At 44.0% G+C, this 15,893-nt stretch overlaps 1 protein-coding gene across 1 annotated transcript; it reads left to right on the forward strand.

Moving 5' to 3' along the window:
* Positions 1–5,473: 5,473 nt before the first annotated feature.
* On the forward strand, positions 5,474–14,313 carry LOC129840585 (protein O-glucosyltransferase 1-like). The gene is made up of 3 exons (XM_055908570.1): positions 5,474–12,509; positions 12,662–12,718; positions 12,866–14,313. Exons 1-3 carry the CDS (start codon positions 12,340–12,342, stop codon positions 13,020–13,022), a joined length of 384 nt encoding a protein of 127 aa, XP_055764545.1. The 5' UTR covers positions 5,474–12,339; the 3' UTR covers positions 13,023–14,313.
* The last annotated feature ends 1,580 nt before the right edge of the window (positions 14,314–15,893 follow it).

Below are 15,893 nucleotides of genomic sequence, written 5' to 3' on the forward strand. Positions count from 1 at the left end.
AAAGTTTACAAATGTATTATGTTTGTGTCCTATATTTGTCAGGGGGACTAACAGCATTGAACGAGGGTGTGTACATAACTGTGATTGAATGCGTTTTGTGTTTGATCAAATTCAAATCTAATGAGCAGCAGATTGAGGCCTCTTTACATTGAAACAAAAAGAAGCAATGTACAGAACCAACCTGGACTCAGAGCTACATGTAACATAGTAAAAGGAAATCTGTCTCCCGCCATGTAGTATGATATGTTATGTTTCCTGTGGTTTGTATTAATTTGTGGATGTCCATCATCCATTTCGTATGATATGTTCCGATTGCAATTTGTACAATATGTTCCGAATCCCAATTTGTAAGCTAGGTGGCTAGGAGTTACGGTTGGGAATTAAGGATAGGGTTAGGAGTTAGGTTAAAATGTTAAAGTTAGGGTTAGCTAACATGATAAACAGTTGCAAAGTAGCTAACATGCTAAAGTTATCTGTGATGAGATTAGGCGAACTATTATAATTTTAGCAACCAGGAAATGGAGGAGCAATTTCTGCATAGTGCTTCTTCAAAGATGTACTATGCAGAAATCGCTCTGCCATTTCCTGGTTGCTAAAATTATAATTGTTCGCCTAATTTCAGTTTATGTAACAAAACAAGCAGTCATTGTGTAGAGAATCATTGCACCATCGAAGTCATTGTGAAATATATTTCCAAAACCAAAAATATTGTATTTTCCGCTGTTTGAAACTGGTGTATAAAACCGAAAGTAAAAGATGCAAAAACAAAACTTAAGAAACTTTAGAAATAAGGCATAGAACAGATCTACCGCGTACTATACTTGCATAACTCACATTTCTAGGTGAATTTTGTCAGGTTTTATGTAACTATACCAAACATAGCATATCATACTAATTTGGGTATCTCGGATTTACGTTTTCTATGTTAAATCTAGTCTATGCGACCAGGGTGACAGAACACACACAAAATGCGCAAATGGTCCCAATATTACGGGAAGATACGTCAATACCTGTAATCACGGTAAGTGTTTTCAGACCTAACTAGAGGCTGACCAAGCATCAGTCATTGCTAACTGTCTGAGCGAAGAAAATGAAGCTGCCGTGGCTCTTGATCCCTCTTCTAACTTTAAAGATTTGTGGAGTTGATTTCAGCGTGGCCGGATCAGGTAACAATAAAGATATGGAATATGTAACGTTACATTTTTGTAGGGCTGTGCTGGACTGAAATTGCATGACCGAATTAATCTCAGGAGTTCCCATTCATCCCAGCTAGCTAGCCCAGTTAACGTTAGCTAACAAACTAAGTTAGCTAACGTAGCAAGTAGAAACAACTGGTTGCATGCGAAATAATAAATAAAAAAATCTTCATTTTTAGCAGAAAACTCTGTCCAATCTTGTATTAAGATTTCACAGAGTTTTCCCAAGGCACCCCTTTTTTTAAAGACTATGAATTCGATTAACTGTGTGTGTGGCTCAAATTGTTACTTTAGCTAAGGTTAGTTAATGTAATGCAACAGGTCTGTCACTTCCCCCCCCCCACCCCACCCCACCTTTATTTAACCAGGTAGGCTAGTTGAGAACAAGTTCTCATTTGCAACTGCGACCTGGCCAAGATAAAGCATAGCAGTTCGACACATACAACAACACAGAGTTACGCATGGAGTAAACAAACATACCGTTAATAATACAGTAGAAAATGAAAACAAAAAATCTATATACAGTGTGCACATGAGTGCAAATGAGGTAGGATAAGGGAGTTAAGGGAATAAATAGGCCATGGTGGCGAAGCAATTACAATATAGCAATTAAACGCTGGAATGATAGATGTGCAGAAGATTAATGTGCAAGTAGAGATACTGGGGTGCAAAGGAGCAAGATAAATAAATACAGTATGGGGATGAGGTAGTTGGATGGGCTGTTTACAGATTGGCCATGTACAGGTGCAGTGATCTGTGAGCTTAAAGCTAGTGAGGGAGATATGAGTCTCCAGTTTCAGTGATTTTTGCAGTTCGTTCCAGTCATTGTCAGCAGAGGACTGGAAGGAAAGGCGGCCAAAGGATGAATTGGCTTTGGGGGTGACCAGTGAGATATACCTGCTGAGGTGGGTGCTGCTATGGTGACCAGTGAGCTAAGATAAGGTGGGGCTTTACCTAGCAGAGACTTGTAGATGACCTGGAGCCAGTGGGTTTGGCGACGAGAGTGAAGCGAGGGCCAGCCAACGAGCGTGACCAGGTCGCAGTGGTGGATAGTATATGGGGCTTTGGTGACAACTGATGACACTGTGATAAACTGCATCCAAATTGTATGAGTAGAGTGTTTGAGGCTATTTTATAAATGACATCGCCGAAGTCGAGGATCGGTAGGATGGTCAGTATTACGAGGGTATGTTTGGCAGCATGAGTGAAGGATGCTTTGTTGTGAAATAGGAAGCCGATTCTAGATTTAATTTAGGATTGGAGATGGGCCGGGATATGGGCCTAGCATGGGCTAGCTCCAGGCTAATTGGTGCTAGCTTCGTTACTTGTAATAACGTTACTTGTAGTAATGTTAGTTCAGATTATCTGATGTTTACCCTAACCTTTCCCAGCCTGGTCTCATAGACTAGATGTAACATAGTAAATGTAAATCCAACATACTAAATTAGTAAAATACAGTATTTTACGTTTGGTGTGGTTACATAAGACAGAAGGTTACTCAAGGTAAACACGAAAGATCGGGTGTGCATATGACGCAAACGTCGAGGAATCCAAAGGTTGCGTGTTCGAATCTCATCATGGACAATTTTAGCAACTTTGCAACTACTAGCTAACCCTAAATCTTAACCTTAACCCGAACCGCTAGCTAAAGTTAACCACCTAGCAAATGTTAGCCACAACAAATTGGAATACGTAACATATCATATGAATTGCAACTTGTAACATATCATACGAAATGGAGTTTTTAGATTTATGTACAGAATAATACGAAATGCTGTGAGACCAGGTTGCCTTTCCTGACCTCAGTCTCTTCTAAATACTAGTGTGCAGCTTATCCCATATTTACAACCCAAGGCAGTGTAAGTAGCCTTTGCCACAGGCTTTCAGTGTGTAAGCAATCATGCATACTGATCTGTATTTCAGTAGTCCAGGAAGTGCATGCTCTTTGCCTAACAAGCTCTGTTTTATTATGTAATGGTGGCAGGTGGCAGATATACCTTGAAAAGATCACCAAAGCCACACAACAATACAAGCCTTGCTGCCCATACAACTGCAGTTGCCATCTCAGGTAATGCATGCAGGAGAACAGATGTTGCTCCCCATCGAAACAATATTGCTATACAAAAGGGTTTCAGCTTTTTAACTTAAAGCCATTGGTTACCTTGTTAGAGCAGATCCTTCATTCTCTCTCCATTGTCCTCAATCCATCTAGTGTCTTGAATGATGACCTACGACCCTTCAGAGAGGGAGTGTCTGAGGAGCTCATGGCGAACATGCTTCGTCGTGGTGTGGGCACGCATTACCAAATCATTAATGGTAAACTGTATCGGGAACAGAATTGTATGTTCCCAGCCAGGTGAGGAAACAAAACATTACAATTAGTCTGTGTACACATCTGAGTTTGTGTGTGCAAGTGTTTCTCATCAAGCTTAGAAATCAGACCCTGGTTTTGTATGATAAATGTGGTCCATTAATTAGTTGTCGATCATTTAGTAACATGTATTATTTTTAGGCCTATATCAGTAGCGAGCTAGTTAATATGATACAGTCCTCATGTCTCTCTGCTTGGTTTAGGTGTAGTGTCATGTCTCACCCGCCTGTCTCTCTGATTGGTGTAGGGGTAGTGTCATGTCTCACCCGCCTGTCTCTCTGATTGCTGTAGGGGTAGTGTCATGTCTCACCCGCCTGTCTCTCTGATTGGTGTAGTGTCATGTCTCACCCGCCTGTCTCTCTGATTGGTGTAGTGTCATGTCTCACCCGCCTGTCTCTCTGGTTGGTTTAGGTGTAGTGTCATGTCTCACCCGCCTGTCTCTCTGATTGGTTTAAGTGTAGTGTCATGTCTCACCCGCCTGTCTCTCTGATTGGTGTAGTGTAGTGTCATGTCTCACCCGCCTGTCTCTCTGATTGGTGTAGTGTCATGTCTCACCCGCCTGTCTCTCTGATTGGTGTAGTGTCATGTCTCACCCGCCTGTCTCTCTGATTGGTGTAGTGTCATGTCTCACCCGCCTGTCTCTCTGATTGGTGTAGTGTCATGTCTCACCCGCCTGTCTCTCTGATTGGTGTAGTGTCATGTCTCACCCGCCTGTCTCTCTGATTGGTGTAGTGTCATGTCTCACCCGCCTGTCTCTGGTTGGTTTAGGTGTAGTGTCATGTCTCACCCGCCTGTCTCTCTGATTGGTTTAAGTGTAGTGTCATGTCTCACCCGCCTGTCTCTCTGATTGGTTTAAGTGTAGTGTCATGTCTCACCCGCCTGTCTCTCTGATTGGTGTAGTGTAGTGTCATGTCTCACCCGCCTGTCTCTCTGATTGGTGTAGTGTCATGTCTCACCTGCCTGTCTCTCTGATTGGTGTAGTGTCATGTCTCACCCGCCTGTCTCTCTGGTTGGTTTAGGTGTAGTGTCATGTCTCACCCGCCTGTCTCTCTGGTTGGTTTAGGGGTAGTGTCATGTCTCACCCGCCTGTCTCTCTGATTGGTGTAGGGGTAGTGTCATGTCTCACCCGCCTGTCTCTCTGATTGCTGTAGGGGTAGTGTCATGTCTCACCCGCCTGTCTCTCTGGTTGGTTTAGGGGTAGTTTCATGTCTCACCCGCCTGTCTCTCTGGTTGGTTTAGGGGTAGTTTCATGTCTCACCCGCCTGTCTCTCTGGTTGGTTTAGGTGTAGTGGGGTGGAGCACTTCATCCTGCAGGTAATTGACAAGTTGCCAGACGTGGAGATGGTGGTGAACGTGCGGGACTACCCTCAGGTACCAGGCTGGGTGCAGCCTATCCTGCCTGTCCTGTCTTTCAGTAAGGTCAGCTCTGCGACCATACATGTCCTCATCACACACACACACACACACACACACACACACACACACACACACACACACACACACACACACACACACACACACACACACACACACACACAACAGTGTTGCTTGTTTATGTTATTTAGAAATATGTTTTTACTTTTGTAAATTAGATATATTTGTTGTAAGTAGTAAAATAGTTGTCCAATGTGATGGCATTTGTTAGTGTAAAATGAAAGTGTGTTGTGTGTATTTAGACTGCTGACTACCAGGACATCATGTATCCTGCCTGGATGTTTTGGGAGGGGGGCCCGGCGGTATGGCCCATATATCCCACTAGACTAGGATGATGGGACCTCATGAGGGACGACCTTAAAAAGTAGGTTTGACCAACTTATGGTTCAAGGAAACATTTGTACTTTATTTATACTACCAGATCATTTTCTCTGTTATTCACAAACACTCTGTCTTCGATCGGCAGAACAGTGGCACAGGAAGAGGAAGGAGTCCAGAGGATTCTTCAGAGGCTCCAGGACTAGAGGCTAGTCCGGAGAGGCTCCAGACCTGGTGGATGCTGAGTACACCCCGAACCAGGCCTGGAAGTCTGAGAAGGTCCGTCTGGAACTACCAATGCAAATGTCTGTGTGACAGTGGCTTTTTTATTTAAAGAGGCAAGTCAGTTAAGAACAAATTCTTATTTACAATGACGGCCTAGGAATCAAATCAAGTTTATTTTATTTAGCCCTTCGTACATCAGCTAATATCTCGAAGTGCTGTACAGAAACCCAGCCTAAAACCCCAAACAGCAAGCAATGCAGGTGTAGAAGCACGGTGGCTAGGAAAAACTCCCTAGAAAGGCCAAAACCTAGGAAGAAACCTAGAGAGGAACCAGGCTATGAGGGGTGGCCAGTCCTCTTCTGGCTGTGCCGGGTGGAGATTATAACAGAACATGGCCAAGATGTTCAAAATGTTCATAAGTGACAAGCATGGTCAAATAATAATCAGGAATAAATGTCAGTTGGCTTTTCATAGCCGATCATTAAGAGTTGAAAACAGCAGGTCTGGGACAGGTAGGGGTTCCATAACCGCAGGCAGAACAGTTGAAACTGGAATAGCAGCAAGGCCAGGTGGACTGGGGACAGCAAGGAGTCATCATGCCCGGTAGTCCTGACGTATGGTCCTAGGGCTCAGGTCCTCCGAGAGAGAGAAAGAAAGAGAGAAGGAGAGAATTAGAAAGAGCCAAGATTTTCAAAATGTTCATAAATGACAAGCATGGTCAAATAATAATCAGGAATAAATGTCTGTTGGCTTTTCATAGCCGATCATTAAGAGTTGAAAGCAGCAGGTCTGGGACAGGTAGGGGTTCCATAACCGCAGGCAGAACAGTTGAAACTGGAACAGCAGCAAGGCCAGGTGGACTGGGGACAGCAAGGAGTCATCATGCCCGGTAGTCCTGACGTATGGTCCTAGGGCTCAGGTTCTCTGAGAGAGAGAGAGAGAAAGAAAGAGAGAAGGAGAGAATTAGAGAGAGCATACTTAAATTCACACAGGACACTGGATAAGACAGGAGAAGTACTCCAGATATAACCAACTGACCCTAGCCCTCCGACACATAAACTACTGCAGCATAAATATTGGAGGCTGAGACAGGAGGGGTCAGGAGCCACTGTGGCCCCATCCGATGATACCCCCGAACAGGGCCAAACAGGAAGGATATAACCCCACCCACTTTGCCAAAGCACAGCCCCCGCACCACTAGAGGGATATCTTCAACCCCTAACTTACAATCCTGAGACAAGGCCGAGTATAGCCCACAAAGATCTCCACCACAGCACAAACCAAGGGTGGGCGCCAACCCAGACAGGAAGATCACGTCAGTAACTCAACCCACTCAAGTGACGCACCCCTCCTAGGGACGGCATGAAAGAGCACCAGTAAGCCAGTGACTCAGCCCCTGTAATAGGGTTAGAGGCAGAGAATCCCAGTGGAGAGAGGGGAACCGGCCAGACAGAGACAGCAAGGGCGGTTCGTTGCTCCAGAGCCTTTCCGTTCACCTTCACACTCCTGGGCCAGACTACACTCAATTATATGTCCTACTGAAGAGATAAGTCTTCAGTAAAGACTTAAAGGTTGAGACCGAGTCTGCGTCTCTCACATGGGTAGGTAGAACGTTCCATAAAAATGGAGATCTATAGGAGAAAGCCCTGCCTCCAGCTGTTTGCTTAGAAATTCTAGGGACAATTAGGAGGCCTGCGTCTTGTGACCATAGCGTACGTGTAGGTATGTTTATTTTATTTTATTTATTTATTTTACCAGGTAAGTTGACTGAGAACACGTTCTCATTTGCAGCAACGACCTGGGGAATAGTTACAGGGGAGAGGAGGGGGGTGAATGAGCCAATTGTAAACTGGGGACTTTTAGGTGACCAGAGAGTCAGGACACCCGTTTAACGTCCCATCCGAAAGACAGCACCCTACACAGGGCAGTGTCCCCAATCACTGCCCTGGGGCATTGGGATATTTTTTAGACCAGAGGAAAGAGTGCCTCCTACTGGCCCTCCAACACCACTTCCAGCAGCATCTGGTCTCCCATCCAGGGACTGACCAGGACCAACCCTGCATAGCTTCAGAAGCAAGCCGGCAGTGGTATGCAGGGTGGTATGCTGCTGGCTCGATGTACGGCAGGACCAACTCGGAAAGATAGGTAGGAGCAAGCCCATGTAACGCTTTATAGGTTAACAGTAAAACCTTGAAATCAGCCCTTGCCTTAACAGGAAGCCAGTGTAGGGAAGCTAGCACTGGAGTAATATAATCAAATTTCTTGGTTCTAGTCAGGATTCTAGCAGCCGTATTTAGCACTAACTGAAGTTTATTTAGTGCTTTATCCGGGTAGCCGGAAAGTAGAGCATTGCAGTAGTCTAACCTAGAAGTAACAAATGCATGGATACATTTTTCTGCATAATTTTTGGACAGAAAATTTCTGATTTTTGCAATGTTACGTAGATGGAAAAAAGATGTCCTTGAAACAGTTTTGATATGTTCGTCAAAAGAGAGATCAGGGTCAAGAGTAACGCCGAGGTCCTTTACAGTTTTATTTGAGACGACTTTACAACCATCAAGATTAATTGTCAGATTTAACAGAAGATCTCTTTGTTTCTTGGGACCTAGAACAAGCATCTCTGTTTTGTCCGAGTTTAAAAGTAGAAAGTGTTCAGCCATCCACTTCCTTATGTCTGAAACACAGGCTTCTAGGGAGGGCGATTTTGGGACTTCACCATGTTTCATTGAAATGTACAGCTGTGTGTCATCCGCATAGCAGTGAAAGTTAACATTATGTTTTCGAATGACATCCCCAAGAGGTAAAATATATAGTGAAAACAATAGTGGTCCTAAAACGGAACCTTGAGGAACACCGAAATGTACAGTTGATTTGTCAGAGGACAAACCATTCACAGAGACAAACTGATATCTTTCCGACAGATAAGATCTGAACCAGGCCAGAACTTGTCCGTGTAGACCAATTTGTGTTTCCAGTCTCTCCAAAAGAATGTGGTGATCGATGGTGTCAAAGGCAGGACTAAGGTCTAGTAGCACGAGGACAGATGCAGAGCCTCGGTCTGACGCCATTAAAAGGTAATTTACAGTGCAGTCTCAGTGCTATGATGGGGTCTAAAACCAGACTGAAGCATTTCGTATACATTGTTTGTCTTCAGGAAGGCAGTGAGTTGCTGCGCAACAGCTTTTTCAATTTTTTTTGAGAGGAATGGAAGATTCGATATAGGCCGATTTAGTTTTTTATATTTTCCGGGTCAAGGTTTGGCTTTTTCAAGAGAGGCTTTATTACTGCCACTTTTAGTGAGTTTGGTACACATCCGGTGGATAGAGAGCCGTTTATTATGTTCAACATAGGAGGGCCAAGAACATGAAGCAGCTCTTTCAGTAGTTTAGTTGAAATAGGATCCAGTATGCAGCTTGAAGGTTTAGAGGCCATGATTATTTTCATCATTGTGTCAAGAGATATAGTACTAAAACACTTAAGTGTCTCTCCCGATCTCAGGCCCTGGCAGAGCTGTGCAGATCCAGGACAGCTAAGCCCTGGAGGAATACGCAGATTTAAAGAGGAGTCCGTAATTTGCTTTCTAATGATCATGATCTTTTCCTCAAAGAAGTTCATGAATTTATTACTGCTGAAGTGAAAGCCATCCTCTCTTGGGGAATGCTGCTTTTTAGTTAGCTTTGCAACAGTATCAAAAATAAATTTTGGATTTTTCTTATTTTCCTCAATTAAGTTGGAAAAGTAGGATGATCGAGCAGCAGTGAGGGCTCTTCGATACTGCACGGTACTGTCTTTCCAAGCTAGTCGGAAGACTTCCAGTTTGGTGTGGCGCCATTTCCGTTCCAATTTTCTGGAAGCTTGCTTCAGAGTTCGGGTATTTTCTGTATACCAGGGAGCTAGTTTCTTATGACAAATGGTTTTTGTTTTTAGGGGTGCAACTGCATCTAGGGTATTGCGCAAGGTTAAATTGAGTTCCTCAGTTAGGTGGTTAACTGATTTTTGTCCTCTGACGTCCTTGGGTAGGCAGAAGGAGTCTGGAAGGGCATCAAGGAAGTTTTGTGTTGTCTGAGAATTTATAGCACGACTTTTGATGCTCCTTGGGGTCTGAGCAGATTATTTGTTGCGATTGCAAACGTAATAAAATGGTGGCCCGATAGTCCAGGATTATGAGGAAAAACATTAAGATCTACAACATTTATTCCATGGGACAAAACTAGGTCCAGAGTATGACTGTGGCAGTGAGTAGGTCCAGAGACATGTTGGACAAAACCCACTGAGTCGATGATGGCTCTGAAAGCCTTTTGGAGTGGGTCTGTGGACTTCTCCATATGAATATTAAAATCACCAAAAATTAGAATATGATCTGCTATGACTACAAGGTCCGATAGGAATTCAGGGAACTCAGAGAGGAACGCTGTATATGGCCCAGGAGGCCTGTAAACAGTAGCTATAGAAAGTGATTGAGTAGGCTGCATAGATTTCATGAATAGAAGCTCAAAAGACGAAAATGTCATATTTTTTTTTGTAAATTGAAATTCGCTATCGTAAATGTTAGCAACACCTCCGCCTTTGCGGGATGCACGGGGGATATGGTCACTAGTGTAACCAGGAGGTGAGGCCTCATTTAACACAGTAAATTCATCAGCCTTAAGCCATGTTTCAGTCAGGCCAATCACATCAAGATTATGATCAGTGATTAGTTCATTGACTATAACTGCCTTTGAAGTGAGGGATCTAACATTAAGTAACCCTATTTTGAGATGAGGTATCACGATCTCTTTCAATAATGGCAGGAATGGAGGAGGTCTTTATCCTAATGAGATTGCTAAGGCGAACACCGCCATGTTTAGTTTTGCCCAACCTAGGTCGAGGCACAGACACAGTCTCAATGGGGATGGCTGAGCTGACTACACTGACTATGCTAGTGGCAGACTCCACTAAGCTGGCAGGTTGGCTAACAGCCTGCTGCCTGGCCTGCACCCTATTTCATTGTGGAGCTAGAGGAGTTCGAGCCCTGTCTATGTTGGTAGATAAGATGAGAGCACCCCTCCAGCTAGGATGGAGTCCGTCACTCCTCAGCAGGTCAGGCTTGGTCCTGTTTGTGGGTGAGTCCCAGAAAGAGGGCCAATTATCTACAAATTCTATCTTTTGGTAGGGGCAGAAAACAGTTTTCAACCAGCGATTGAGTTGTGAGACTCTGCTGTAGAGCTCGTCACTCCCCCTAACTGGGAGGGGGCCAGAGACAATTACTCGATGCCGACACATCTTTCTAGCTGATTTACACGCTGAAGCTATGTTGCGCTTGGTGACCTCTGACTGTTTCATCTTAACATCGTTGGTGCCGACGTGGATAACAATATCTCTATACTCTCTACACTCGCCAGTTTTAGCTTTAGCCAGCACCATCTTCAGATTAGCCTTAACGTCGGTAGCCCTGCCCCCTGGTAAACAGTGTATGGTCGCTGGGTGATTCGTTTTAAGTCTAATACTGCGGGTAATGGAGTCGCCAATGACTAGGGTTTTCAATTTGTCAGAGCTAATGGTGGGAGCCTTCGGCGTCTCAGACCCCGTAACGGGAGGAGTAGAGACAAGAGAAGACTCGGCCTCAGACTCCGACTCGCTACTTAATGGGGAAAACCGGTTGAAAGTTTCTGTCGGCTGAATGAGCGACACCAGTTGAGCATTCCTACAGCATTTCCCTCCAGAAGCAATGAGAAAGTTGTCCGGCTGCGGGGACTGTGCGGGGGGATTTATACTAACGTTACTATCTGTACTTACTGGTGGCACAGACGCTGTTTCATCCTTTCCTACACTGAAATTACCCTTGCCTAACGATTGCGTCTGAAGCTGGGCTTGCAGCACAGCTATCCTCGCCATAAGGCGATCGTTCTCCTGTATATTATGAGTACAGTGACTGCAATTAGAAGACATCATGTTAATGTTACTACTTAGCTTCGACTGTTGAAAGTGCTGACGAACCATGTCCAGATAAAGCGTCCGGAGTGAAAAAGTTGAACAGGAACAGTGGATAAACTGCCTTGTTCAGGAGCAGGACAACAGTTTTTTTTTTTTTTTTTTTTTTTTTTTTACCTTGTCAGCTCAGGGATTTGATCTAGCAACCTTTCGGTTACTGGTCCAACGCTCTAACCACTAGGCTACCTGCCGCTTGAATGCACTGAGAGCAGTGCTATGTTTTACAACCGCAATATCAACAACTGTTCAATATCCTCTTCTTTTTTTCTTAGGACACACTAGGTAGACCACCAGCTCAGGAGATTCCCCTGGTGGTGGAGCACTGTCAGTACAAGTAACAACAAGATATTATGGTGGAATTGTATTGCGCTTAGTTTTGTCTATACAATGTTTTACATCAAGTGTATAGATGTGGCTTCACTCTCTGACACTCACTGGCATTTTCCAGGTCAGCCTGGATAAAATTAGACTAATTAAAAAAAAAAAAATGTTTTTAGCTTCAGAGATTTTTAGATTGACTGAGAACATGGCCCTGGTTTTCATGACTTGAGAGGGAAACTTCCGTTACCTGTTTCAAAGGTCAGTTAATCAACCCTGGTTATTTATCTTAAACCTTCAGCTATGGTATGAAACACTACAGGTGTGCATCGTCAACTTCAGTTACATTTGCACGTCAGGCCAGGGCTCCAAATCATTAACTCACTGTTGTGGCTCCACCTGTTACAGACTACCAGTTACCAAGGACAGGGTTCACTTTTTCCTTAGTCTGTACACGTTGTGATTTCCACCACAATTCCTACCTCATCATCTGACCTCTAACCCCTCATGTACCTGTTCAACTTCCGGGGCGTGGCGGCCAGCTTCCGCCTCAAGCACCTGTTCCTGTGTGGCTCTCTGGTCTTCCATGTAGGTGAGGAGTGGCTGGAGTTCTTCTATCCTCAGATGCTGCCCTGGGTACACTACATCCCTGTCAAACAGGACCTCTCTGACCTCAGGTGACCTGTCTGGCTTGGCTGTGTGTCATAACTGTTCACCTGTTCAACTGTCAACCTGCTGCATGGGTAGTGTAGTGGAATATGTGGTTTGTCTAATATCTGAATGTTCTCTGTTATATCTATAGCGATGTCCCCCTTTTCTGTCTTTCCAGGGAACTGCTACAGTTTGTGAAAGAAAACGATGACCTTGCTCAAGAGATTGCCGTTAGGTAACAAGCTGGGTTGTGAACTAGAAAGAATGGCTTTAGTTAATGTAACCAGTCTGTCTGCTTTCTCACAGCTTGTACAGCAGCATGCTAAATAATCAGACTATTGATATTGTTGACTTATGTTAGTTGACCAACCTCTGCCTCCAGGGGTCAGTGGTTCATCCTGGACCACCTGAGGATGGAGGATGTGTTCTGTTACTGGGAGAGACTCCTCACTGAGTTTGGTGGGCTGCTCAAGTACAAACTCCAGAGGAGGACTAACTACAATCAGATCATCCACAAGCATAGGAGGACAGAACTGTGACCGAGCCGGGGGGGGGGGGGGTCACTGTATGGACTATATGGAGATCCAGTCAATAGATAGCGGCAGATTGATAATGCTGGTCTTAGAATGAGGAATTGCTGGTCTTCACATTTAGGCTGTGGTCTCCCCATAGATTCTCCATATGGTTAGATGTAATGGAGTACCTTTTTTAAAGTATTGTGTTATAGAAGATTTAGGAGTTGAAAAACACTATAAGAAGAAAGTGGCTATTTGGGATTGAAATTACCATTGGGATTAGCACACAGAAAGAGTAGGATACTGTATATGTTGGTTCTGTGTTCAAATACTGTTTAGGGTATTATAATTACTTTCAAATATATTTGGAAGTAATTACTTGGATAATTCTTATTTGAAAAGACAAGTAGTTGAATATTGGAATGTATGTGGAAATACACTCACATGCATTTAGCCCAGGCATTAGAGTTTTTGTTGTTGAAATTAGTATTTGAAAGGGGGATACCTAGTCCGTTGTACAACTGAAATCTGTCTTCCGCATTTAACCCAACCCCTCTGAAAATACAGTACTTTAAAATAGTAGGCTATTTATAGGAAATTATTTGAAAATAATTTCAAATAATTCCAATAGAAGTAGTTGATACGGACCACATTATTTGAAAATACTTATTTTCTCTGTATTTAAATAACAACTGATCAAATACACATGGATTTTAACCCAGGCCTGGGTTAAAATCGGCGACTTTATGCCTTGAAAGGAATTTAGGATTTAGGAAGAGCTTGATAGCGTTTGCCATCAACTGATTTCTGCTATCTCACCCCCACGCTGAAATTGTGTGAAAAATCAATGAAATTTGTTGTTTCTGGGAAATTACACCTAAAAGGCCATTTTCAATCTGCTTTCCCTTACTGCCCTCTAGTGTGTGACCGAAGCCCTGTATGCTGCTCAGGAGTTGATATTTACGTCTTCCAGTTTATTGCCAGTGGTCCATTCAACTACAAACGCAATCAAAACACTCCTCACCTCAGTGTTGCCTCTGTTTAAGAAGAACAATGCAATACCATTGCCATATACTGTAGAGATACGGTGAAGCTTGAAACACGACATATTAAGCCGTAAATAACTACACTCAACACCAAGTGCCAATAGAACATTATTCATTAATGTAGGTGCCATGTTGTCAAACACACTGTCATTACACAACTTTACTTGGACCTGCCTTGGAAAATATGAGTATAAGCCACAATGGTACCGAAATGTTGAATATGTTCTAGTATTCGCATTGTAGAATGTACAGTATATCACAAAAGTGAGTACACCCCTCACATTTTTGTAAATATTTGAGTATATCTTTTCATGTGATAACACTGAAGAAATGACACTTTGCTACAATGTAAAGTAGTGAGTGTATAGCTTGTATAACAGTGTACATTTGCTGTCCCCTCAAAATAACTCAAAACACAGCCATTAATGTCTAAACCGCTGGCAACAAAAGTGAGTACACCCCTAAGTGAAAATGTCCAAATTGGGCCCAATTAGCCATTTTCCCTCCCCGGTGTCATGTAACTTGTTAGTGTTACAAGGTCTCAGGTGTGAATGGGTAGCAGGTGTGTTAAATTTGGTGTCATCGCTCTCACACTCCCTCATACTGACTGGTCACTGGAAGTTCAACATGGCACCTCATGGCAAAGAACTCTCTGAGGATCTGAAAAAAAGAATTGTTGCTCTACATAAAGATGGCCTGGGCTATAAGAAGATTGCCAAGACCCTGAAACTGAGCTGCAGCACGGTGGCCAAGACCATACAGCGGTTTAACTGGACAGGTTCCACTCAGAACAGACCTTGCCATGGTCGACCAAAGAAGTTGAGTGCACGTGCTCAGCGTCATATCCAGAGGTTGTCTTTGGGAAATAGACGTATGAGTGCTGCCAGCATTGCTGCAGAGGTTGAAGGGGTGGGGGGTCAGCCTGTCAGTGCTCAGACCATACGCCGTAGACTGCATCAAATTGGTCTGCATGGCTGTCATCCCAGAAGGAAGCCTCTTCTAAAGATGATGCACAAGAAAGCCTGTAAACAGTTTGCTGAAGACAAGCAGACTAAGGACATGGATTACTGGAACCATGTCCTGTGGTCTGATGAGACCAAGATAAACTTATTTGGTTCAGATGGTGTCAAGCGTGTGTGGCGGCAACCAGGTGAGGAGTACAAAGACAAGTGTGTCTTGCCTACAGTCAAGCATGGTGGTGGGAGTGTCATGGTCTGGGGCTGCATGAGTGCTGCCGGCACTGGGGAGCTACAGTTCATTGAGGGAACCATGAATGCCAACATGTACTGTGACATACTGAATCAGAGCATGATCCCCTCCCTTCAGAGACTGGGCCGCAGGGCAGTATTCCAACATGATAACGACCCCAAACACACCTCCAAGACAACCACTGCCTTGCTAAAGAAGCTGAGGGTAAAGGTGATGGACTGGCCAAACATGTCTCCAGACCTAGACCCTATTGAGCATCTGTGGGTCATCCTCAAACGGAAGGTGGAGGAGTGCAAGGTCTCTAACATCCACCAGCTCCATGATGTCGTCATGGAGGAGTGGAAGAGGATTCCAGTGGCAACCTGTGAAGCTCTGGTGAACTCCATGCCCAAGAGGGTTAAGGCAGTGCTGGAAAATGATGGTGGCCACACAAAATATTGACACTTTGGGCCCAATTTGGACATTTTCACTTAGGGGTGTACTCACTTTTGTTGCCAGCGGTTTAGACATTAATGGCTGTGTGTTGAGTTATTTTGAGGGGACAGCAAATTTACACTGTTATACGAGCTGTACACTCACTACTTTACATTGTAGCAAAGTGTCATTTCTTCAGTGTTGTCACATGAAAAGATATACTCAA

The sequence above is a fragment of the Salvelinus fontinalis genome, chromosome 41 (genome assembly GCF_029448725.1).
Source record: "Salvelinus fontinalis isolate EN_2023a chromosome 41, ASM2944872v1, whole genome shotgun sequence".
Classification (NCBI taxonomy): Eukaryota; Metazoa; Chordata; class Actinopteri; order Salmoniformes; family Salmonidae; genus Salvelinus; species Salvelinus fontinalis.

What these genes read in the sequence shown, in the direction of transcription:
- LOC129840585 (XM_055908570.1), top strand. Translation starts at nt 12,340, where the DNA reads ATGTACCTGTTCAACTTCCGGGGCGTGGCGGCCAGCTTCCGCCTCAAG. An exon ending in CAGGACCTCTCTGACCTCAG is followed by an intron (nt 12,510 to 12,661) that starts GTGACCTGTCTG and finishes CTGTCTTTCCAG; the next exon opens with GGAACTGCTACAGTTTGTGA. An exon ending in GCTCAAGAGATTGCCGTTAG is followed by an intron (nt 12,719 to 12,865) that starts GTAACAAGCTGG and finishes CTCTGCCTCCAG; the next exon opens with GGGTCAGTGGTTCATCCTGG.